The sequence below is a fragment of the Camelus bactrianus genome, chromosome 33 (assembly GCF_048773025.1).
Source record: "Camelus bactrianus isolate YW-2024 breed Bactrian camel chromosome 33, ASM4877302v1, whole genome shotgun sequence".
NCBI classification, from domain to species: domain Eukaryota; kingdom Metazoa; phylum Chordata; class Mammalia; order Artiodactyla; family Camelidae; genus Camelus; species Camelus bactrianus.
Window position 1 is genome coordinate 19,226,478 of NC_133571.1, and position 22,830 is coordinate 19,249,307.

General features: G+C 56.8%; 2 protein-coding genes and 1 long non-coding RNA gene across 19 annotated transcripts in view; 2 read left to right on the forward strand and 1 right to left on the reverse strand.

Annotated features, from left to right (window-relative positions):
- The window catches only part of DCPS (decapping enzyme, scavenger), a 33,122-nt gene extending 32,524 nt beyond the window's left edge, over positions 1-598 (forward strand). Inside the window, exon 6 of the mRNA XM_010961682.3 lies at positions 197-598. Coding sequence (XP_010959984.2) covers positions 197-463 — 267 coding nt within the window. The 3' untranslated portion in view covers positions 464-598. The remainder of the gene's footprint in view (positions 1-196) is intronic.
- A 649-nt stretch (positions 599-1,247) lies between these two features.
- Positions 1,248-7,858, reverse strand: LOC105074191 (uncharacterized). Of its 9 annotated transcripts, none has more exons than XR_012503797.1 (6): positions 6,899-7,858; positions 5,844-6,765; positions 3,242-3,435; positions 2,727-2,903; positions 2,418-2,562; positions 1,248-1,943 (listed from the first exon to the last, which is right to left on the reverse strand). It is a non-coding gene; the product is annotated as an uncharacterized LOC105074191 (long non-coding RNA). The 9 variants fall into 9 exon arrangements; XR_012503801.1 differs by having other exon boundaries at positions 5,844-6,085; positions 6,524-7,858; XR_012503798.1 differs by having other exon boundaries at positions 2,727-2,757; positions 5,844-7,858.
- Positions 7,859-8,045: 187 nt separating this feature from the next.
- ST3GAL4 (ST3 beta-galactoside alpha-2,3-sialyltransferase 4) overlaps positions 8,046-22,830 on the forward strand; it is a 33,171-nt gene continuing 18,386 nt past the window's right edge. For 2 of the 9 annotated variants that reach the window (XM_074356947.1, XM_074356951.1), the window contains exons 1-3: positions 8,046-8,207; positions 8,588-8,678; positions 9,304-9,393. The gene's annotated coding sequence lies outside the window, so the exon portion shown is untranslated. Of the gene's footprint in view, positions 8,208-8,587; positions 8,679-8,913; positions 9,394-15,043; positions 15,291-15,973; positions 16,489-22,830 lie in introns of those variants that run through there. The other 7 variants (XM_074356949.1, XM_074356952.1, XM_010961687.3 and 4 more) reach the window with 6 other exon arrangements.

Below are 22,830 nucleotides of genomic sequence, written 5' to 3' on the forward strand. Positions count from 1 at the left end.
CATTTTGCTGCTGTCACCCGCACTTGCTGACTCCCTAGATTGGCAGAGAGGGATCTGAGGCCAGCAGTGGGCAGAGAGCTGTGGGGAGGGCTTTGACTAGATGTCCAGAGGCTGGTCGCATCGCAAGCAGGAGGGGGTTCTGGTGCTGCTTTACGGGCAGCAGGGTGACCCCCCCGTCACCGTCCTCTCTCACCAGGAGGCCATCCTGCAGCGCTACCAGGTGAGGGCTGACCGCCTCCGTGTGTTCCTGCACTACCTGCCCTCCTACTACCACCTGCACGTGCACTTCACCGCGCTGGGCTTCGAGGCCCCCGGCGCGGGGGTGGAGCGCGCCCACCTGCTGGCCGAGGTGATCGAGAACCTGGAGCACGACCCCGAGCACTACCAGCGGCGTACCCTCACCTTTGCCCTCAGGGCCGATGACCCCCTGCTCGCGCTCTTGCAGGAGGCCCAGAAAAGCTGATTCCCCCGCCCTGGGCCGTCTGGAGAAAAACATTGATGTGGGCGGGGGGTGGGATTTTTAGCACCAAGTGAATTTTTTTTAAAAGTGTATTTTGTACTGACTTCTTACCAGCATGAGAATAAAGTGTCGGTCTCATTTGGTGTGGCCTGCCGGCGTGGCCTGGGGAGGTGGAGTGGGCAGAACCCAGCAGGGAAGGTCTTGAGTGGGGGCGAGTGTCTGGTGGCGGCTGCAGCCGGCCGGGAGGATGCAGGGCTCCCTCTGGGTCCCTGTGCACCTGCCTGTCCTCGCTGACTCCCGCGTCCTGAGTCCGACTACCTCTGCTTCCACTCCTGCTGCCGTGGCCCTCTTCCTTCCCCCTTGCTGTATCTTTCTGTTAGTTTTCTAGGTTCCTATATCTGGGAGTTTCCCCAAAAAACCAAAGAGGAAAACTTTTTGGAAAAAAATCTATCAATTTTTTTTGTGGTACTTCCTCTTTCCCTTCCCATTGAGCATTGAGGTCACACTTCCCGCACGTGAGCCAACCCCGCTGATAAACTCCTGTTGACAAGGATGGAAGATCGCTGCCTGGAAGGAGGAGGGCTCTAATGAGAATCAGGTGACACAAGCCCCAGATGCCTGCCTTTGCTTCCGTTATTTGGTCAGTGAGTCCCTGGCCTTGAGTTCATTATCTGGGCAGGAAGACAAAACAAACTCACACGGAGCAACCAGAAGAGCAAATACAAAGTGTCTCAGCAGGGCAAAATGACATGGTTGCAGTGGAGTCCAAAAGCCTTGAGGGGCAGGGGTTCAAGGTGTGACCAGCGTCATAGGTCCCCATCCAAAGAGTCACAAGGCCAGGAAGGGACTTAAAAGTGTCCGAGGCTGATGGCTGCAGGGAGCCATCAGGGGCTTATCTGGACAAGGTGACATCTACTACTGCTCCAGCAGAGCAGGGACACGGGCGCGGCGGATGTTGAGGGCACGCAGTTAAACACAAGGCCCGCTTTCCGGCACCGGGGACAGATGCACGTGCTGGTGGAAAGGGGCTGGCGTCTGCTCGTTAGTCAAGGTGGGGCTGCGGGCTCCTGGGACTGGCTTTCTCATGATGCTCTCTCAGAGGAGGCAGGAGGTGGGGTCTGCAAAATGGAAGCGGGAGGAGAGCTGAGGCGGAGGAGGGGCGTGGCTCTTCTGCTCCCCTGGACCGAGAGCCAGGAGGCTGGGTTCAGAGCTGAGCTCCAGTCGTTTGTTCCTTGCGTGTTTATTAAACATGTACTACAGGTGAGGCACCGCCCTGGATGCTGGTCCGTGCTCTCCTCCCGGGGTCGACATTCACCCCAGAACACTGTCCCAGACCCAAGGCATCCAGAGCCTGTTCCTGAGCCTCTTTCTTTGTAAAGGGGAGCAGGGGTGAGGATCCGTGATCTGCTGGGTAAACGTCACGTGGGACCATGTTGCTTCCTCTCACACTTTGACTCACTGGCTGACTGGTCCTGACAGTGTCCTGAGCGTGGGGTACAGAGGTGACTAAAATGAAGCTCCCGGCCTCCAGGCCAGTGGGCACGCAGACCGGCGAACTTAGGAGTTAAAGGAGACAACACAGGGGAGGCTGCCCTGCAGAGAGGGCTGCCCCAGGCTGATGTCCAGAGTGGGCTTTTGGGATCTCAACAGCATTTGGCACAGCGGCCCACCCAGCGCGCCTCCAGCAGGAAGGCCTGAGTGAAGTGGGGTGTCGAGGGTGCTGAGGGGCCAGTTGGAGGGAAGAGCTGGGAGTGGGGCCCTGGGGCGGGAGCCAGCTTCCCCCCGCCAGGTGGGGATTCTGGCCACAGAACACCCGGCTGGCTTTGAAGGGGAGCCCTGCTTGTCCTTGTCATCCGTGTATAAGAAAAATAAAGAGTTGGGAGGTCTGAAGAGGACCTCCTCCTGAACTATCATGAAAATAAACGGGGCCGATCAGAGGAGTGGAGGGGACACTAACCCAGAGAGCTTCCTCTTGGCAGAGTGGAGGGACTCCATCCTGGGAGCGTCCTCTAGCCCCTGACAGATGAAGTTCTGTCAGCGAGGGTTTCATCCGGCTTCACACGGAGGGTGAATGTTCAGGTAAGACTAACAGGTGGCCAATCCTGGACCAACAGGAGGACAGCCAGGATGGGTCTCTTAACTCCCTGGAGCTGTGCCCTGTGAAGGCATCCCCGGCCTCTCCAGCCTTGACTCCCTAGCAGATCAGTGCCTGATCTGTCCCATCCCCCTCCTCACATGTTTGCTCATCCATCCACCAAATACCTACCAGCGTCTCCATCGACCAGCTCCGCAAAGCGCTGATGGGAACAGGAAGGCAGTACGACCTGTGGTTGGTACCCTCCAGAGGCATGGCTCAGCGGGGTTGGTGAGCAGAGGACAGGACGGGACAGGACAGGAGTTAGGGGCTGATCTAGAGGGAGGCTTAGTTTGCTCCCTTGCAGGGCTGGGAGGCAGAGATGATGCTTGTGTGTCAGGACCCGCTCTGCTTTTCAAGGGGAAGAGAGTCAGTTCTCCCCCAGAGCCTGCAAGAGGAGTAACTAAGACCCAGGGAGCACCTACAAGCCGGAAACTGCTCTGGGAGAAGACGTCCGGCTCAGCCTCCTGCCCCCAAAGCCCCCAGCAGTGTCCAGGGTCACTGCCCACAAGAATTGTTTGCATTTACTCTGGGAAATGGCCAGTTGGATAAAAGGGGCCTAGGTGATGGACCTCGAGACTCTCCGCCTGAGGTAGACTGACTTTGTCACCACTGGGAACAGTTCCTTCACTGCATCTCCATCTCACCTGAGTGGTGGGACTCTGGAAGAGCTGCAGGGAAGAACTGGCCGAGTCAGGAGGCCAGTCGCTTTGTTATGCTTCTTCTGAACTTGTGTCTAGGGAGTCTCTGTCCACGGGGATCCAAAAGCAGCTCCCTCCATCACAGCATCCTGGGCCCGGAGCAGGTGGCGGCAGCTAGACCAGCACCTGAGGCCTTTCACCTGCAAGCAAAGGAGCTCGGCTCTGAATCCAGTCCAGTCTCCTGGTTCTCAGTCCAGAATAAGAGCCACCCACCTCCTCGGCCTCAGCTCTCCTGCTGCTTTCGTTTTGCAGAACCCAGCCTCCTCCCTCCTCTGAGACAGCATCGTGAGAAAGCCAGACCCAGGAGCCTGAAGCCCCACCTTGACTAAGGAGCAACCCTAGCCCCTTTCTGGCAGTGTGCATCTGTTCCTGGTGCTGGAAAGAGGGCCTTCCGGGTTTTATTGCGTGCCCTCGGTGTGCGCCTGCGGCCCTTCTCTGCTGGAGCCGTGGTAGATGTCACCCTGCCTGGATAAATCCTGGATGGCTCCCCGCCACCTTCCCAGCTTGGTTGGGGAGGGGAGGGAGTGGTGGGAGGCAGGACTCCTGTTCCTTGGCTCCTCTCAGTTTGCCCAAATGTTTCCTCATAGAGCAAAACTGCTGAGAGTTCTACATTTGTCAACATTCCTTCGTGAAACTGAGAAAAATAACATTTCAGGACAAGTTGGACAGTGAGCTCCACATTGCCTGCTTTTTGTTGCCTATATAGATCCTGGAATGGAGAAAAAAATTAAGAAACAATTACATACCAAGTGATACTTGAAAATATTTTTCTTGTAATACTTCTATATCCTAAACATTTTAATGTATCTATTTTCTTTCTGAATAGGTTCATGTTGGTCTGCTGACTCTTCTCAGAAAGGACTAAATCTTTATTTCAAACATATGTATAGAATGCTAAAATGTCCTTTGTAAGAAGATGGTGATAATTAATAGTACTTGTTTTTTAAATAGCTTTGCCTAGCAAAATTAATGTTGGCAACCCTACAGTTGTTCTATATTATTACTGAAATTACATTGGATTCTGAAGTTTATATAAATTTGAAGCTACCAAGTTTTAACCACTGATAAAAAAAATAAGCATGGGCTATATTTGTTTAAAGTGTTTCAATTCAATCAGCAGGTTGTAAACATCTACCCTACTTTTTTTTTTTTTTTTTCTTTTTTTAAGCAAGACTATGGACATAGAACTCTCCTGGAGCTTACCATAGTGAGGAATGTAGGCATTGATTACAGAGTAATTCCACGAGTGGAAAAGCACAGAGGGCTGTGGGAGCTTATGCCAAGAGAAGCCAGACTTCTGGGCTAAACCTTGACAGCCAAATGGCCAGCTGAAGCCAAAACCCAGCAGTCAGGGAGACCATGGCTCAGCATGGCTGGGACCTAGAACTTGGCTTCTAGCAGGGGGCACACACATCGAATAGCACCCTGGCCAGTTTTCTCTTCAGGACCTTGAGGAAGAAATGAAAGTCAAGGCTATGGGGGAAGTTCTTAACTTCTGTTCTACCTCCTTTGGAGAGCCAGCATGTTGTGATGATTCCGGCATAGGAGCTGCATCATAACCAAATATGATCTTGGGCAAGTCCCTTAACTGCTCCTAAACTAGGAGTGATAGCAGTGCCCACCCTGAGGGGTTTTGCGAGGATTAAATAAGTGAGTTTTGTGGACATACTAAGGGCTCATAAATGGTAGCTGCTATATTCCTACTGCAAGAAGGGCCTAAAGGTTGCGCCCAGAGATATTTGGGTTAGATGTTTAAATGGACCTCTAGATTAGAAGGCCGTGAAATCCTAGATTATGTAGTGGAGTTATGGCAACCAAGAGACTTTAAGGCAAAAAACAAACCACAAACTATCTGTGGTTAATTGCTTATGGCCCCCAAAAGAGACAAGAGTTGTGTGCAATGACTTCTCGGGATCTCTTCCTGCCTACGGGCTCCTGGAATGCATTTTAGCCCTGGCCTACCGGCCAGTTTCTAAGACTACAATAGTGATGTCCACTGCCATTGAGAACCCTGGGAACTGCTCAGTTCCAACGTCCAGCCATATAAATCTGATAAAAATAGGAGCTGAAACACCATCCTGGAGTTGCTATTTTTAAAAGTGTTCTGAAATGCCGGATTGGGTCTGTTTCTTCCTCAAACAGCAACCTGCCGTTCCCTCCTCCTGGTGGGCAGGATGCTAACATGGCACGTGTGAGGGACGGGGGCCAGAAGCCTGTGAGGCACATGTGTCAAGCAGCTCGGCGCCTGCCACCCACACCCCTGCCTGCCAGGGAGGAGCCGCGGGCCCTGGGCCCCCCAGCTCCAGATGCACCTGCCCCTCCCACGCCCCTTGTCCTCTGCCTCCTCCCTCTGCTCTGAGCGAGGGCCCTCTGCTGCCCCAGCAGAGCGGTGTCCTCCACTTCCTCCACAGCAGAGCCAGAGCCAGAGAGGTAAGGGGGGGGGGGTTGGGCAGAGGAGGTGGGAATGGAGGCAGCATGGCTGAGAAGGGGACCAGAACCCAGACCATGGACCCTCAGGTTGTCTTCATGCAACCTTGGCACAGCTCACCTCCGACAGGGACGGTCTCAGGAGCCAGAGTCCTGCTTGCCCCACCACATGGCCTCTTGCTGAGCCACTCAAAGTGCCTTGCAGATGGGCCGAAGAGGGGCCGGAGAGGCAGAAGGGGCTCCAGATGAAAAGTACCAGAATCCTCCTGACCCATGGATGACGGGTTCTAGGCGGCTAGGTCAGCATCTGGCTGTGCCATGGAGAAGCCGGAGGGGAAAGATCATGAGTCAGCACATTGTGGCCTGAGGGGAGAAGTCAGGATTACAGTTAGCTTCTGGCACCCAGTCACCAGGCCTGGGATAAACTGGAGGAGGGTGGGGATAGGAGATCTGAATGCAGCTTATAGGACAGAGGAGGGATTCCACCCGTGGAACAACAGCACACACTTACATAGCACCTTGTACTTCCAGAGCAAATTCAGGTCCACTGCCTGAGTTAATACTAACAACAGCCCTTTATTATTTTTTAAAATTTAATTTTTTTAAATTTATAAACTTTAAAAAATTGAGTTATAGTCATTTTACAACGTTGTGTTACAGCCCTTTAAATTGGCACACTTATTTCATTTTCTTCCAGTAAGAAAATTAAAGTTATTTAGTGACTGAGGCAGAGTTGGAAATCAGGTCTCCAGGAGCAAAAGTGGACCCTTCTGTTCTGTTTTCCCACAAAGTGAAGCTTACGTGGTTCACAGCGAGAACTGCCAACTGTGTGGAGATCTAGTTGACTGAAGTGCAGACACTGGGCTGATTCTCAGCTCAGCACTGCCAGACTCACCCAGTCGCTCTGGGTGGATGCTCACTCCCTTCGGGCCAGGTTTCCCACCTGTACGACAGGGAAGCGATTCCATCTTCCTCTAGCCTTACCCAGGGCAGGGACTTAAGTCATTGTGTTCTTTCTCCCTAGCTTAGTTCCGGACCTGGAGCTGATATACAATAAATATTTGTTGAGTGAATACCTGACAAAGGCACAATTCAAACATAATTAAGTTAGACATGGGCGAAATGCAGAAAAAAACCTCTGCCCACACAAGGTGTGATTTAGGAGGGAACAGTCACCTATGGAAGAACTTGAGGCTGTCTGTCTTCACCCTGCTTTCTCCACTTTGTTCACGCAGGGTAGAGCTTTCTGTGTTATCTGTTCTCAGCCGATAAGCAGTCCGTCCAGTTTCAGGTGAAATGAATCTTGAACTGACACTTGTGACTCCTCTTCGGCAGTTACACCTTATACTTAGTCACATCCTGTCTTGCCTTATTGTTGAATGGGAGTCCACCGTGAGCCTTCTCTCTGTCACTGGACGGTGAGCTTCCTTGGGTGGTGGTGGTGATGGTGGTGGGGTGTCTTACACTTTCCTCTTAGCCCTGGAGCCCCCAGCATCGGGCTGTTCACACCGAGGGCTCAGTAAACACTAACCTATGAAAGAGAGTCTTGGGTGCTGAGGACTGTTCTGTGGGTGACTTCTGAACTGTTACTGGCCTGAATAGTTCCCAGGTTTGATTGCGGTGTGTGGGCCCCAGGAACTAGGGTAGCGGCCTGATGGGGTTTCCCCCGGAGACAGGATGCCTGGCGCCTTCAGTAAGGAACAGAAACTGAGACGCTTTCTCAAGGCCAAGAGAGGGTGTGCAAAGAGGGATGTAGAGGGAACAGTGTGGGGGCAGCATATCTGGAGCAGGGCAGGGGAAGGGCCCAGGTCTCTGTCCAGGGCACCTGGCCACTGTGCATGGTGGGGTGGCCCTCCCTCTTCAGTGCCTCGCTTTCCTGCGTGAGGGAAGGATGCGGCTCACCGTGTGGGAGAGCGGAGAGCCCTTTGTTGGGTCTCATTGTTCCCATGAGGGTGTGCAGAGGCTGCGCTGGGCACATCCATTCTGGTGCCACTCACAGGCTGCGCCCGCCAGAGCTCTCCCCTCACCCCACCGGCCTCCTCTCCCGCCCCTCCGCGCCTGCCCGGTCGGTCGACCCCTCCGCGCCCCTCGCGCCCGGGCCCCGCCGCCCGCCCTCTCCCCCGGGCCTCCGCGGCTCCCGCACCATCCCGAGCCGCCCGGCAGCGGCCCCGCCCGCAAGCGGGATAGCCCCTGCCCTTCCTCCTCCTCCACCCCGCCCTTCCTCCTCCACCCGCCTGCTCCCCAGTCGGCTCCCTGGCCGTGTGCGCAAGCGTGTCCGGCCCCTTCCCCGCCCCGCGACCGGGCCCGGGCCCGGGCCCCCGCCTCCCAGCAGGCGGACTCGCCCGCTCCCAGGCCGGCCCCGCGCCCGGGACAGGGACCCGGCCGAGCGGAGCCGCCGCGCCAGCGCCGCGCCTCCAGCGCGAGCGCCTAGCGGATCGGAGCTGCGCGCGGAACTGCCCTGCCCCGCCCCGCTCCACCCGCGAGGGTGAGTACGCGGCGGCCCGGCCCGTCGGGCCCGCGGGGGAGGGCGGGGCGCGCCTCCGGGCCCTGCCGCCGGGTGCCCCCCCCAGCCCGGCCCGGCCCCGCGGCCGGGGGAGCTGGTGGTCGGGCCGGGCACGTGGGCGCCGCGCGGGGCCGGCTCCCGGGGTGGGGGGTGGGGGGCGGCCACAGCCCCGGGATCCCTTTCTCTGGACCGCTTTTCGCGGGAAGCCGCTTCTCTTTGCTCCCTGCGAGTGAGCGAACAGGACGGTCCTTTTCTCTGGAAAGTTTCTAGCCGCTACCCCTGCGCCCAGGCTGGAGAGGCGTCCCCACCTTCAGCCGCCTCTGAGCCATGGTTTCTCCCCACAACTGCCCTACCACGTCCAGGAGATCCATGGGCTGGCTCTGCTGGAGGTGACAGGCTTTGCTGGGTCCTTCTGTGTGCAGGAGTCCCAAGGTCGCCAAGAAGAGTCCAAAGGTGGGGGCTGCTAGCTGAAGGCTGGCCATGCGAGGACACCAGGTCCACGTCGTGGGGGTCTTTGGGCCTAGGCTACTGTGCCTCAGAGCTGCTTGGCTGGTGGGCAGTGGGGAGGGATGGGGTTGGGGTGAAGGTAGAGTACAGAGGGGCCAGAATCCATGGTCGCAGCTGTCTGCTCCGGGTGCCCCTCGGGGGCCCCTGCCGGCAGGGACCTCCCAGGCATCCCAAAGCTTCCAGCACGTCTGCCTCCTCCACTCCCAGTCTTGGGGGAGGCTCTGTCTGGGCCATCCGAGGCCTGATCTACTGCTGCTGCTCCCTCTGTCCCACAGACTGGGTCCTGAGGGCCAGGGGAGGGGGCTCCTACCAGAAGGCTGGGGCTCTAGGCAGTGTCCGGGTGCCCAGCTGTGCCCGTCTGACCTCGTGACCACCCACGGGCTGGCACCCCTACAGGCTTCTCAGGGAAGCCTGTGCTTTCCACCGCCAGGGGGGAGGCACAATGTGGAAGCCAAGTTCAGGCCGACTTATTCTTTGCGGAACCTTGGGAACGGGCCTGGTCTGGCTGGGGTGTCCCAAGAGGCACAAACCAATGCCGCGCTCTCCTGAACGGTGCTGTGCCGCCCACCAGCTCCAGGCCCCGGCCCTGGCATCTGTGGGGAGATCGTAAACGAGCTGATAGGCGCTGAGCGCTGTGGAAGGTGTCCGCGCCAAGGCAGAGGTATGTGCGTGTTTGCTGTTAGCAGTGTTTCTCTCACACTCTCATTCCAGAGCTGCCCCATAATTCTAGAGAGTGTGCCTGGGAGATGCCAGCTGTTTGGGGCCTAGAAATTAACTTCTGGGGTGTTTTCTTGTGCTGGGAGCTGTGAATACCTCCTACCTGAGCCGAGGTGGCCCAGGTCCCTCTGAGCTGTTCCCGGCCCTGCTTTTGTCTCCACTGGGAGTGCTCTGGTGCCTCATCCTTGAGCACCAGTGTGCTAGGTGGGAGATCTGAGGCTGTTCCCTGGGTCCTAGATCTCACTCTCGCAGCTGAGGGAGAGACAGGAGTGGGGACCATCCCCCCCCCCCCAGAGTCCAGGTTGACAGGAGTTAGGAGGAGAGGGGTGTTGGAGAAAGGAGTTCAGAAAGTAGAGTGAGTCTCCTGCTTGGGACGCGAGCTGAGAGGCATCTGTGGTTGTGGCGTGAGCTGCTGCTCGTGGCCACAGGGCCCCTTGCCGGTGAGTGGAGGCCCAGCTAAGGAAGCCCTCGGTGCCTTCTGGGCTGTCTTCCCTTCCCTCCCCTCCCTTGCCCGCTTCCCTACTCAGAGCACTACCTCAACCCCCACTCCTCAGAGACGGAGTTCTTTGGTCCTTCCGCCCTCCCAGACATTTTAGAGTCCTAGGATCCAGTTTTCTGGGCAGAGCCGAGAATCTGCTTTCAGAATTGTAACAAATCCTGAAAGGACCCTCCCTTCTCCAGCTGTAGCAGAGTGGCCAGACCTTCCTTCCTGTGTCCCAGCTTAACCTGTGGTCATCTGTGGCTAACCGCCACTGGCCTCGCCTCTGCTGTGCACCGGCTGCCCACCCAGGCCTGGGATGGGCACATTCTGGGTGAATTCCTCCTCTCAGAGCAGCTTAAAGGTTTGCCCGCTCTGTCTGGGGGAAGGGGGACCCTCCACCTCAGAATCATACAGAATGGTTCCAGCCACCGGGGACACAGAGCCCCTGCCTCCTGAAGGGGACCCTTCAGATCAGTGTCCCAGAGGGTCCCACAGTGTGAGGCCCAGACCTACAGACTGTGGCCAAGACCTACAGACTGTGGTCAAGGCGGCCACCGGACCCCGCTCCTCGGGGGAGCTGGGGAGCAGGGCACCCAGAAAGCAAACAGACCTCCCTCCTGATTCCTCAGCTGCCCCGTGGCTACATGATTCCCTGCAGCCGATTCCCTGCAGCCGCTGGTTGGTTTCTCCTGCCCCTTGCCCTCAGGGTCCTTCTTCCTTCTCAAGACTCATGGCCTTGCCCTGAAATTTTTGGTTTCCTTGAGGAAATGACTAGGGCAGGTGGGTTGCGCTGGCTGTGGTTATTAATTCCCCTCTCTCATTTGTCACCCCTTCCCAGAGGCCCTCAGCACTTTTGCATGAGTGTTTTGAGTACCCCTGGAAGGGCTGCTGGCCACCTCTGGCCTCAGGTTTCCTCCTGACCTCTACTACATTCCCTGTGTGTGTGTGTGTGTGTGTGTGTGTGTGTGTGTGTACACGCTGTGACGCACTTTATTCCACAGATGGAGGAAGTGGTCAAACGTAGCTACAAGTGGGAGCAGCTGTACATGATGCCTGGGCCCCAGGCAGGTGCCATGGGCCCCGACTGGCGCCCATGAACCTAGCAGGCGGTGGACTCTGCCACGGGTGTGCTGGGTTGATTGCTCTTCAGAGTGAGGAAGGCCATTCAGAGCTGCAGGTTTTCTTTTAGTCTTGGCCCCTTGCCTGGGGACCAGGAGACCTACTGCTGGATCTCTGCCTCCCCACCCCTTGCGAAGGCACCCTACAGAGACATGAGACCGCTCTGGAGCCTGAGGCCCTGGCTCCTGCCGCAAGCCCCGCAGGGAGGAGAGCGCTGCTGCCCGGGCCATGGGGTGTGTGTCTGGGCTTTGAGGGCGAGGAAGGTCTGGGAGTAGGATGGTCCCTTCTTCCTGGCGGCAGCTTCGCTCCAAAACCTGAGTGGGTCAGGGGCTCCAGGATCTTACCTTCCCTGGGGAGGTGGGGTGGGGAAGATGGTTGTGCGAAAGAGGACAGAGAGCGCTTTGCAGAGGGCTGGGCCAGTGCGCCGGAGTGTCTGCTTCGGCTCCAGACCCTCCTGCAGGGTGTGGGTTCCACGGCCCGCAGTGATGCTCCTAGGGCCTGTGGTCTGACCCGTGTCCCCTGGCCGGGCAGTGGCCGTAGATACCTGTCTTTACAATAGAAGGGACTTGGCAAATAACAGAAGTAGTGAGCATTTAACTATCAAGCTCTTACTAAAAGTCTGGCCCCATAAACCTGAAGAAAAGAAAGTGCTGAGCTGTCCACTTATTTACATCACTTCAGGTGAGCTCACACAACCCTTTCTTTAAACCCATTTTTAAATGAAGACAAGATTAAGCCACTTGGCCAAGGTCACACAGCTCCTAAGGCACTGCGCTGGGACTCACACCTAGGCCTGTTTCCAAAACCTGCACTTTTCAGCCCCGTTCTCTGCTGCCCCCGAGCTCATCTTACCCTGCCCTGTGATCCGTGAAGGGGCTGAGACCCAGAGGTGTGGAGAGGTTTGCTGAAGGCCACAGGGTGGTGGTGACAAAGGGGGGACACGGCCCTCCTGATTCCCAGCCCAGAGCTCTCTGCGGTCCTGCATCCCACATCTGGCCCTGCCGGTCCTGGCGCCCCGTCCCCTGCGTCCTGTCCCGGCGTCCTGTCCCGGCCTCTCGAGCTGGGCAGGGTCGGGTTTGCCTTCCTCCCTCCTGCTGGGGCCCCTCCCAGCCCCTGCCAGGCCCCCACCTCTCCCGCTTTCCCGGCCCGTAATTGCTTCCATCTGGCCTGCCCGCCGGCTCCTATTCCTTGGAAAGGCAGCTCCCCGGCTGCCGCCCACAAGGCTGCAAGGCCTCATCCGGCAACCACGACGACACGTGGGGAAGGGGAGGGGTCCTGCGGGGTCTGTGTGCCAGGGACCCTGGCAAGGTGGCTGCTCTCGGCCCCTGGCGTCCCCAGGTTCCTGCCAGGTCACAGCAGCTTTGCTTCCAGGCTCTCCTGGACCCCCGTCCTAGCCTGGCTCAAGGCCAGAGAGGCTCCTCAAAGACCCTTTTCTGCTCTGTCCCACCCTCAGGCCGCCGCCACCACAGCCCTCTCGGCTCGGGTCAGGGGGTGGGAGGCCTGGTTGGAAGGGACCACAGGAGAGACGTGGGGGCCAGCAGGGGCCAGCTTTGGGAACCCACTGCTCAAGGGTCATGGGAGGGGAGCAAAGCAGGGGACAGACGTGGCAGAGGCCGAGGGACCTGGGAACCCTGGGCAGGTGAGAGTGGAGCCTGCTTGTTTCCTTTGGTTCCAAGCAATTGACTGAGAACCAGCAGAGCTAGACATGAGGCTTTATATTTTGTCATGATATAAAATAAAACTTGTAGGTTTAACAGTGCGTGCAGTGCTCTGTTGACTTCCTTGCCTCCGCTAGGTGGGGAGGGACCCAGAGGCGTGCCTCTGCCTGTGGAGGAGCGAGTGCCTGGTTGCTGAAGATGAACAAGCTTAGACCCATGACCTTGACAGGGACCCCCAGAGGAGATGCAGGCATTGGAGGGGCATGTTTGTGGTGTGGGTGGGTTTGAAAACTTTCAGGGCCTTTTCCTCCCTGAGATTTTCGGGTTTGGTGTGAGCTCTGGGAACCTGTTGGTGACCGCCGTGTTCTTCATGCCTGGAACGATGTCTAGCAAAGAAGTGCTCAGTAAACATTTGTTTGATGAACAGGAGGAGGATGTAGATTGGGTTTTCTGACCTTGTCTTCTCTGTGGCCCTGCCTTGTTTCCCCTTTTTCCTGGGGTGAAGAGAGTTTCCCTCTGACATCTGAGCTGTCTGTCCCAGGGCCCGGCCCCGCAGTCTGTTCAGACACCAGAGAGGCAGGCAGGAGCCCGGGGGGATGGACAGGAGTCGGCCCCCCTCCCCCCTCTCCAGGCCAGCTGGCCACACTCCTGCCCCCATCTGTTGCCCTCCTCAGCCCAGCCTTCAGGTCCTTGAACAGACTGGTCCTTACCTCCCCTCCTGTCCTGACGTCAGCTGTCCCCTTATTTGGGTCCAAGAAAGGCGCCCTTGAGAGGGGGTGTCATCTCAGGAGTGCGGGCTCAGGAGGGGGCGGTTCACCCCTATTCCTGCTGGGACCCAAACAGCTCCACTCTTATTCCTGCTACATACTGGGTTTCCACATGAAATTTCATTTGAAAGTGGGACAGAGGGTGTCTTGGCCTAAAAGCATTTTTATTTGAAAACCCCCGTTGGGCTTTGGTAAGGCTATCCTTACATTCCCCACAGCATGTTCTCAGCTCCCCGCCTCTGCTCCCCTGTCCCCCGAGTAGCTTGGGTGCTGTCAGCAGTCCGCTCTCTGGATTGCATGTCCTTCAGCATCCAGCGCCAGCCTGTTCTGAGGCCTCCCCGACGGCCCTGCACACTTGTCACTTACTCTTGCACCCTCACCCCCCCCACAGGTCCTAATCTGTCACATCAGGGGACCCTGTCCCCCAGGAGCCCAGAGCGGCACAAGCCAAACCAGACGGGTGGGCGAGGGCAGGGCTCTGAGACGGGTTGTGTGCTTTGCCAGGCTGCAAGGCCCTGGGTCCCACGTGGAGCCTTGGTCTCCTCCTCTGAGTAAGTGACGCTTTTGAATGAGAGTGCATTTCAAGTAACATCCCAGCGCCCGGGGCCCAGCTCTGTATATGCGGGTGTGTTTTCTGTGACTCAGGGTGGGCCCAAGGCTGCCTTCTTTCTGGGCCAGGAAGTGAGGCAGGTAGACTGTCTCCTCTGTGTGCTCCCAGCTGTGTGAATTGGGTATGTCTGGGGCTTTATTGGTTTTCCATCAGCACATCTGATAATCGGGCTGATAGCATGTGGGTAGCTCACGGGGCCGTGGTGCACAGCTGACAGGCATTGCGAAGTCCAGGCTGCTGTTAGACTGCAGGGCAGGACTGGGACTGTCTCACCCCCGTCATATCCCCAGCACCCGGCACCGCACTGGCACACAGCAGCCTCTCAATAACGCTTTCTTTTTGCAAGAAAGGAGCTGAGACTCAGAAAAGTAACTTGCTGTTCAAGGTCACAGAGTGACACTCCCCCAGGCAGGGGCTGCCTCAGGAGGGACCCTGGGCCTCCCTGGTGCTCCCTCTCACCCTGCCCCTGTCTGTCCTTTCTCTGAGGTCCTGCTCTATCCTTCAGGTTCCAAGATCCCCTTCCCTGTCCTGCTGTTCCTGGACCCTCTTGTCCGACTGAGAGGGTGTGTGGGGGCTGTGGGGGGTGTTCGTGGAGTGGGGGCACTCTCGCAGGCTGTGTGGGGCCTTTTCTCCACACCGCCCTCCTTCGTCTGCTGTGCCCTCCTTGGTCCTTTTCCTCTTTTTCCGACCCTTCTGCCTTCCCTCCCATCTCCTCCTCTAGATTTCTCTCACCTCCATCCTGGTCACCTCTCTTCCTTCATGTCTGCCTCCTCCTCTTTCCTTTGCCCTCCACCCTGCCCCACCCCAGGCCTCAGCATCCACGCCGTCCTGCCTGACGTGGCCGCTGGACTTCGGGTGGGCTGGGTCGGGATAGTGCAGTTTCAGGAGCACTTCTTGTTGGCAGCTCCAGCATTTTTGAGGCGGATTTGGTAAAGGGGCAGTGCCTGCCTGAAGTGTGCAATGCTCTGATCTTAAGCTCAGCTTCCTGGGCCCTCACCCACCTCCTTGGACATCTTCCTGGGCAGGAAAGCAGAATCTCATTCCGGAGCCAGAGGGTCTCCAAGTGCTGGCTGGTGGAGCTTCTCTGGCCTCTGCCCTCTGCCCTCTGCCCTCCTCTCTCCAAAGCAGAAGCTTTCCCCCAGTGGCACCTGCTGGGATGGAGGAGGCTGGCCAGAGCAGAGAGATTTCTGCTCAGATGCCTTCCAGGTGAGCACACACGGTGCATGCGCACACGTGTGTGTGCACATATAAGTGTGTGGATGAGTGTGTACATGGGCTGTGTGGGAGAGAACACGGACCTGCATCCACGTGTGGATGCGCTGGTGGGAGTCTGGTCTCCCCTCTGGGCCTTTGCCGTGCAGCCCTGTTCCCAGCCCAGAGCTCTGCTCTCTGGGCTTTGGGGCCCTGGCTTTGCACCGAGGCTTTGTTCTGTCCTGGGGACCGGCTGGTCCCCTGCTGTGGTCCCACGCAGTGGTGACTGATCTCTGGCCACCCATTCAGTTGCCTGGGGAGCCTGGGGCCAGTGTTTGCCCCCACCTCCCAAAATGGGGGCGCGTGGGGGCTTCCTGCCCGGGATCTCGACCCTGCCAAGGCGGAGGGAATGGGGAACAGCTGCGCTGGCCGATCCCGGCTCCGTATGGATTTGGTTTGACAACAAAGCTCCCTCTGTGTGTTCTCAGGACCCTTACATAACCGGGGGCGGGGGAGGCAGGCAGGAGGAGCTGGAGATGGGGACAAGGAGACACCAGGATGGGGTGGTTGGAAAGGGGACAGGGACCCGGAGGAGAAGGAGAGGGAGGGCAGTGAGAGAGACCAACCATTGAGAAGCGGGGAGCGTGGGATGAGGGAGGAGAAACACTGACCCTGCATTTCTGCTTCTGGCCTCCTAGGGTGGGAAGAAGCTGCATTTCCAGGTCCTCTGACCCTGTCCTGTTGATGCCTGCCTTCCTTTCTGGAGCCCCACCTGCCAGCCCTGGAGCTGCCGAGGAGGGGGCTGTGGGCCTGTCTGGGAGTGAGGCCAGACAGGGTTTGGGGCTGGGCCGGAGAGGCCGTCCTCACCCCGCCCTGTAACCGATCACATTCCCTTAAGATGGGAACCCTTCTCCGCTGGTGCCCTCTGGCCTCTGTTCCCTCCTCCTGGGCCCCGGACCTGATCCCAGAAGCCCCTCTGGCTCCCTCTTTGTAGGGCCGCAGCCTCTGCCTGTCCTTGTCGAGCAGCCCCGGGCCCCCGGCTCCAGAGCCTGGGCCCCCCCTCAGAGGCCCTGTGGCCCTGCTCCCTGCAGCCCCCTCCCTCAATAGTCAGACATTCTCTTCTCACCATCACTGTCCCTGCAGTTGTCCAAATAGAGGGAGAAGAAAATGTTCTCTTTCCAGAACAGCTGGACTGACAGGCCGGGAAGGCCAGGTGAGCTGGCCAGGCTTGGGTGTGTTCTTGGGGGTGAGTGGCACCCTGTCCCAGGGCCCTGATCCTGTCACTCCAAGCACAACGTTCTTGGAAGGGGCCGGGAGGACGGGCGGGTCCTCTGGACTCCCACCTTCAGATGGGGCCAGGGCCCCTGTGGTGACTTGGTCCCCTGGGTCTTCTCCAAATCTGTTCCTCCTCTGTGCCTCCGTTTCTCCAAGGCTTCTGGCACAGGCTTCCTTGGAGAGAGCCCTGGATGTGATCTGGCCCAGAGGGTGGTGTTCGTCCCCAGCCCACAGTGGACTCACAGCTCCTGCTCTTCCAGCTTGAGAACAAGGATGGCTCCTGAGAGGGCAGAGTGGAGGAGCTGCGGGCCAGGCCCAGGATTAGAGGAGACTGAGGTTGTGTGCCCAGGGACATCCTGTAGGACCCCAGGCCAGCAGCTCTGGGGAGAGGCAGCGTGGGCGAGGCCCAAACCGGCTCAGCAAGCCCTAGACCTGGAATCCTCAGTCCCCGGGCCCTGACTGCCCGAGTCCTGCCCTCCCTCCAACACCGCCACCCCCAGGACTGGGTGCCAGGACATGCTGGAAATGCTAATGCCTTGGGGCTTGAGCAGTGCAGAAGGTGGCAGGGGAGGGCCTCAGAGTTTCCTGGATTTGTCTGTGGGAAGATCAAGATTAGGAGCAGGTGCACAGAGGCTGGGACAGGCCAGGAGGATGGTGACTGAGTGCTGGGTGCTGTGCGGTGCCCTCCACTGGGGCAGGGCCTTCTGCCCCATGCCTGCCCTTGGCCACGGGCTGCCCCCGGACACTCCCTTGTCCCCAGACACCCCTTTAAGGCTGCATGTCCTCCTCCTTTGCTTTTCTGACCCCCTACACCCCACCTTCCCAGGTACCTCTCAGCTTGAAAGGGGCAAGGCTCTCTTTCTGGGATCTGGGCTTGGCTGCCCCAGGGCTTCCCTTTACTCAACTTTTGGAGGTGAAGAGATCCCCAGAGGATTGGCTTAGCCACTCCCTGATCCTCTCGCAGCTCCAGGCTCCCTGGCTGGTAGCCCAAGGGACCTGAAACCTGACAAACAAACTGGGCTGGAGCCGCAGCCGAAGTTGAAGGAACCAGCGGGCAGTGCCCTGCACGAGGGATGGGGGAAGAGAGCGGCCTGGCAGAGGGGGCCCAGCAGGCCCCGGACGCTGTATGTTGAGGGTGGGAGTGGGGTGGGCAGGGAGTGGGGGAAAGGAGTGTGTGTGTGTACACGTGTGTGCGTGCGTGTGGGGGTCACCACGCTCCTCTGCTCTGGGGTGCACTCTTGTGTTTGAACAGGGATCCTTGTGTTTGTGCTCAGAGTTGTGTTTGTAGGTTTTCAACACAGAGGGTCTGAGTGGTCCAGAGCAGAGTTGGCCTGAGAAGGTCTTCAGAGTGTCTTCCGGTTGCCTCCTGGCTCTGGGGTGGTTGGAGCTACGGGTGCTCAGATCTGCCTCCACATTTCCCCGCAGAGGCTGGTGAGCCCTGGGTCAGGGGGGCCCTGGGGCATCTCGGACAGCCTGAGCATCAGCCAGCCCTCCTGCCGGCAGACCCACCTGCTCTGCCCTGGGTCCTGTCCCAGAAGGACGGTTGCTCAGACTGGAGGGTCTGCACCTTCCCCAGCAACACCTAGAACGCTGGCTGCCCCTTCCCTCTCCTCATCGTTAACCTTTACTTCAGGGAGAGTGTGTATACAGCTCATTCATAGAAAGTCTTACCAATGCAAAATGACCTCAAAAGGGCCTCTCTTATGGCTTCTCTATTCCCGGGGGACAGATGCGGGATGTGGGAAATGGAGGTCTTGTTTTCCTGGTCTGTGGCTTCATTTCTCTTCCAGAGACCCCGCCACAGGGGCCTGTGCTGCCTGCCCCCCACCAGCCTGCATCACCCTCTCCTTTTGCCCTAATCCGATCCTTAGCAGCTCTAACCCTGTTGGGCTCCTAATAGAAATTAAGACGTGCACTCTCTCGTGCTGACACCCTGCAGCCTCCTTCTTTCAGAGCCACCGCTGCAGGCCAGTGTGCATCACAGTGCTGGCCAGGGGTTCTGGTGAAGAAAGGAGGGAGGCTCGGGTCCTGCAGAAGCCAGAGCCCTACTGGAACTCGAGGTCAGGGGAGAGAGGTTTCTGTGCCTGAATCCCTGCTCCCAGATACTCCAAAACGTTACCGTGCCGACAGCCACCCTTTGTGGTTAGAGCTGGAATTTCATCCACTTCTACAGAGATCCCCGGACTGACCTGGACTGTCCCTGCTCCGGGACTTTGGGAGTACCAGCTCTGGAGAGGGGACGGCAGCTAGCAGAGGGAACATCGTGCTGGAAATGAAGTGGTGTTCCAGTGAAGAGGGCTCAACTCTGGAGCGGCTGTGGGGAGGGGCTCTGCGCTGGCAGGGGGTCTGTGGCCATGCCCCACTGCGACGGCTTCAGGTGGACAGGTCAGGGGCCTGGACACCTTCTCTAGGAGGGGCTGCACTCAGGAAGGGAGAGCAGCTTCTCCAGTGAAGCCTCATGCCCCTCTCCCCCACCCCTTCCTCCTCCCGACCCTAGCAATGCACCTTGAACCTGGCTAGGACGCGGGATGCACGTTCAGTGCAGGGCAGAGTCTGGGTGTCAGTACCCCTGTCCCCCCGGCAGCTGCACGTGCCCCGTTTAGCGTGTGGGGTGGACCCAGCGGCTAGGAGTGCTGTTGTGGTTGTGGTTGCGGTTGTGTTAGCAGGTGGGAGCTGTGGACCCCGCCCTGTGCCGGCCTGGGGCAGACCCTCAGTGGAGAGGGGCACCCAGGGAGGCCCAGACCAGGAGTCTCCTTCAGCTGCCAGGGCCAAGTGCTTGCTCTTGGCCAGGCTGGTACTGAGACTGCGGACTTTCCATCCCAGGGGGTGTTTTGAGGCTCCTACACCTCCCAGAACTAGTTCTTTTTTTTTTTTTTTTAACATTTTTAAAATTGAAGTATAGTTGATTTACAATGTTGCATTAGTTTCTGGTGTACAGCATAGTGATCCAGTTGTATGTACATATATATGTATATATATTCTTTTTCATATTTCTCGTTATAGGCTTCTACAAGCTATTAAATACAATGTCCTGTGCTATACAGTAGGACATTGTCGTTCATCTATTCTGTACATAGTTTGAATTTGCCAATCCCAAACTCCCAGTTTACCCCTCCCTCCCCGCTCCCCCCCACCCCACCCCATAACCATGTTTGTTTTCTCTGTCTGTGAATCTCTTTCCTCCAGAATTTTTTCTTGCTCCCCCCACCCCATTTCACAGCTGAGGAATCTGAGGCCTAAGAGATGCAAGACCTTGTCCAGACTGACCCCAGGCAGCTCGCCCCAGTCCGTGGATGCCCAGAGCTGGGCTTCTGGGCAGTTCAGACCGCTTGAATTCTTTGTTTCTGGTGACCCTGGGACCCTTAATTTATTACTCATCTTCCTCATCTGTAAATCAGAATAAAAGAGGACTACCACGTAGAATGTTTTAAAAATTAAATGAGATTATGCACAAGAGCTGCAGAACCGCCCCAGGAATCTTTTAAAAATGAATCCAGAGTGTTCCTCTGTCAATACCCTCCAGTGACTTCTGGGACCTTGCATAACGTCCAGGTTCCCGGAGTGGCCTGTGACATCCTGGACTGTGCAGCCGGCGGCTGAGCTGGCAGCCCTGCTGGCCCTTCCTTACTCACTGTCTGCAGGCACTTTGCACTTGTTTCTGCTCCTCATACCCGGCAAACCACAGGCTCTTCTTTAGGCCTGGAAACACACCCACCTCTGTGGTCTGAGGTCAAGAGCCGGCTCCTCGCTGACCCTCCCTCCCAAGGAGCTGCCCTGTCTCTGCTCCACGGCCCCGTCCTGTTGGCCTCACGGTGTGTTTCGACGTCACATTTTCTCACTCACCTCTGTGTTTGTCAGGTGTGTCTCCCTGCCCCCAGGCGTGCCCAGGCCTGTTACCTGGTTTCCTGCCCTAGTGAAGTCCCCGCATGCAGGCCCGCACGCCCTGGCGGCTCCGATTTCTGCTGAACGGCCCAGCTTCACCGCGTCCCTGGGGGCCTCGGGACCCCAGCCTGCCTTGGGACAGGGCTGTTCCTTCTGACAAGCCCTTCGGAGGAGCAAGTGGGGAGAAGGGAGGTGTCCCCGTGGCTCTCCTGACCTCACACAGGGCTAATCCTCAGGGCGACCTCACTGAGAGCATCACCCTGCTGGCCTAGGTTTGGGAAGTGGGTACGGATGGCCAAAGGTGGCAGGACTCAGTTCCCTACAAACCACTTCTGCTAGTCAAAAGGGTATCTTTGTGCATTCAGAGGAAGTGATGCACACAAAGATACATATGGATGGGTTGAGTAGGCCAGCCTCCCCGGGGCCAACCCCCGGTCTGTGGACACTCAGATCTTTGCTCTGGGCTCTTTATAACTTGGCAAAGAGACTGGAGGAGGGTTAAAGTGCTCCGCTGCTGGCCCATTCAGAGCCTCCATGGAAAGCAGGATAAATGGTCCTGCAGTTGAACACAGCCCTGCCCAGGGCGATGGTTTGACAAGCCGAGGGAGGGCTGGATTTCAGCCCCGACTCTCCCCGCCAGGCCTGACCATGCACGTCCAGGGTGCACAGCTGTGCCCAGTGGCCCTGCCCCTGCCATCCCCTGTCTGCGGAGCGGGACAGAAGGAGGGACAGGAGGGCCCATGCCCACTGGACCCGTGAGAGGGAAAAGCGATGCAGGCTCTGGCGTCAGGCCGGCTGCTTCCTCTTCTTCATGGTAACGACCTTAGAGCTGCTCTTACCGGCATGTCCAGTCACCCCGGGAGGAAGTGCCCTGCTTTTATCTCCCTTTGACCCAATAGAAAACTTGAGATCAGAGAGGTAACTTGTCCAACACCTGTGCAGCCTGGAAATGGTTGATCCGGAATTCAGGTCTGGGTGTGTCAGATGCCAGAGATTACATTCCTTGTTTGTTCCCTCTTCTCTTAGCACAATTTTAGTTGAAACTGTATCACAGTCACTAGTTAAAAAATTAAACATAAAAAAGAGTATATGATTATATGATATAAAGAAAGTCTTTCTCCCCTTCTGACCCCTGCCCCCCACTGCCGAGTTTCTTCTGCATCCTTCAAATAACCTATTTCTGTAGAGACTTATCCACGTATGCACACAAGTCTTTTGGTGAAAGCACATTGGAGAGACACAGAACACTGCTCTCCCCTTGCCTTTTCACAGTGTCATCATATGCTTGGGAGACCGTTTTGTGGCAGTGTGTGTAGGTATCCACTTTTTCAAAGGCAGAGTGTTCCGTTGTCTGTGTGGTGTTGGGTCCAAACAGGTCCCTGTGGGTTTTTTGGTAGATTTTCAAGTCTTTTCCATCTTTTGCCGTCACTAACAGTGCTGGCTGTAAAGATCTTGATAGAAAAGTTCGTGCAAACATAGGAGACTTTTCTGTAGAATAAACTTCCAGCAGTGGACTTCCTGGGCTAAGGGGGATTTCGACAGACACTGCCAAGTCACCTCCAGAAAGGTCACCCCGGCTTTACTTTCACTACTGATCCGTGAAAGAGCCTGTCCCCCTGCCCCCAGCACCGGAGGCTCTGAGGCTTCTGGAGCTCTGCCGGTAGGATCCGTGAAGAATGAGTCTCTCCTCTGGGGCTGTCGTATTACTTTCTGTAAACTGAATATTCATGTTCTGAGCCCATTTCTCTACTTGACCTGTTGACTTTTCTCCTTTTTGCCTTGCACGAGCGCATTACAGGCTCAGGGAATTCACTGGTCCGATGTATATATGATGCAGGTACTTGTCCTAGTTCCTCACTTGTCTTTTCACTGTTTATTCTCTTTCTCTCCCTCCCCTTCCCGCAACCTCCCACCCCCGCTTCTTAAATCTTTATGTTGTTGAATTTATCTTTCTATTTTTATAGCCTCTGAATTTTTGTCTTAAAATCTATACTCCCTCTTTTATTTTAAAACTTTTTTAGGGGGGGGGTAATTAGTTTTATTTATTTATTTATGTATTTGTTTAAATGGAGGTCCTGGGGATTGAACCCAGGATCTCCGGCATACTAAGCACACACTCTACCACTGAGCTATAGCCTCCCCTCTACGCCATGCTCCCTTTTTTAAATATAAAAATGTTTCAAAATATGAAGGATAATAGAATCCCATGTGACAGTCAGCCAGACTTACAGATGTTAATGTTTTCCGTATATCTGATTTTTTTCAAAGAAGTAGAATATTGGAAGAAAAGACCTAAGTCTTATCCGCACAGTCCATCCCAATCTACTTCATCTCTTCCTAGAATGTGATAGTCACCAAGAATGATTCCTCTATTTTTTTTTTAATTCTTTTCACTTAC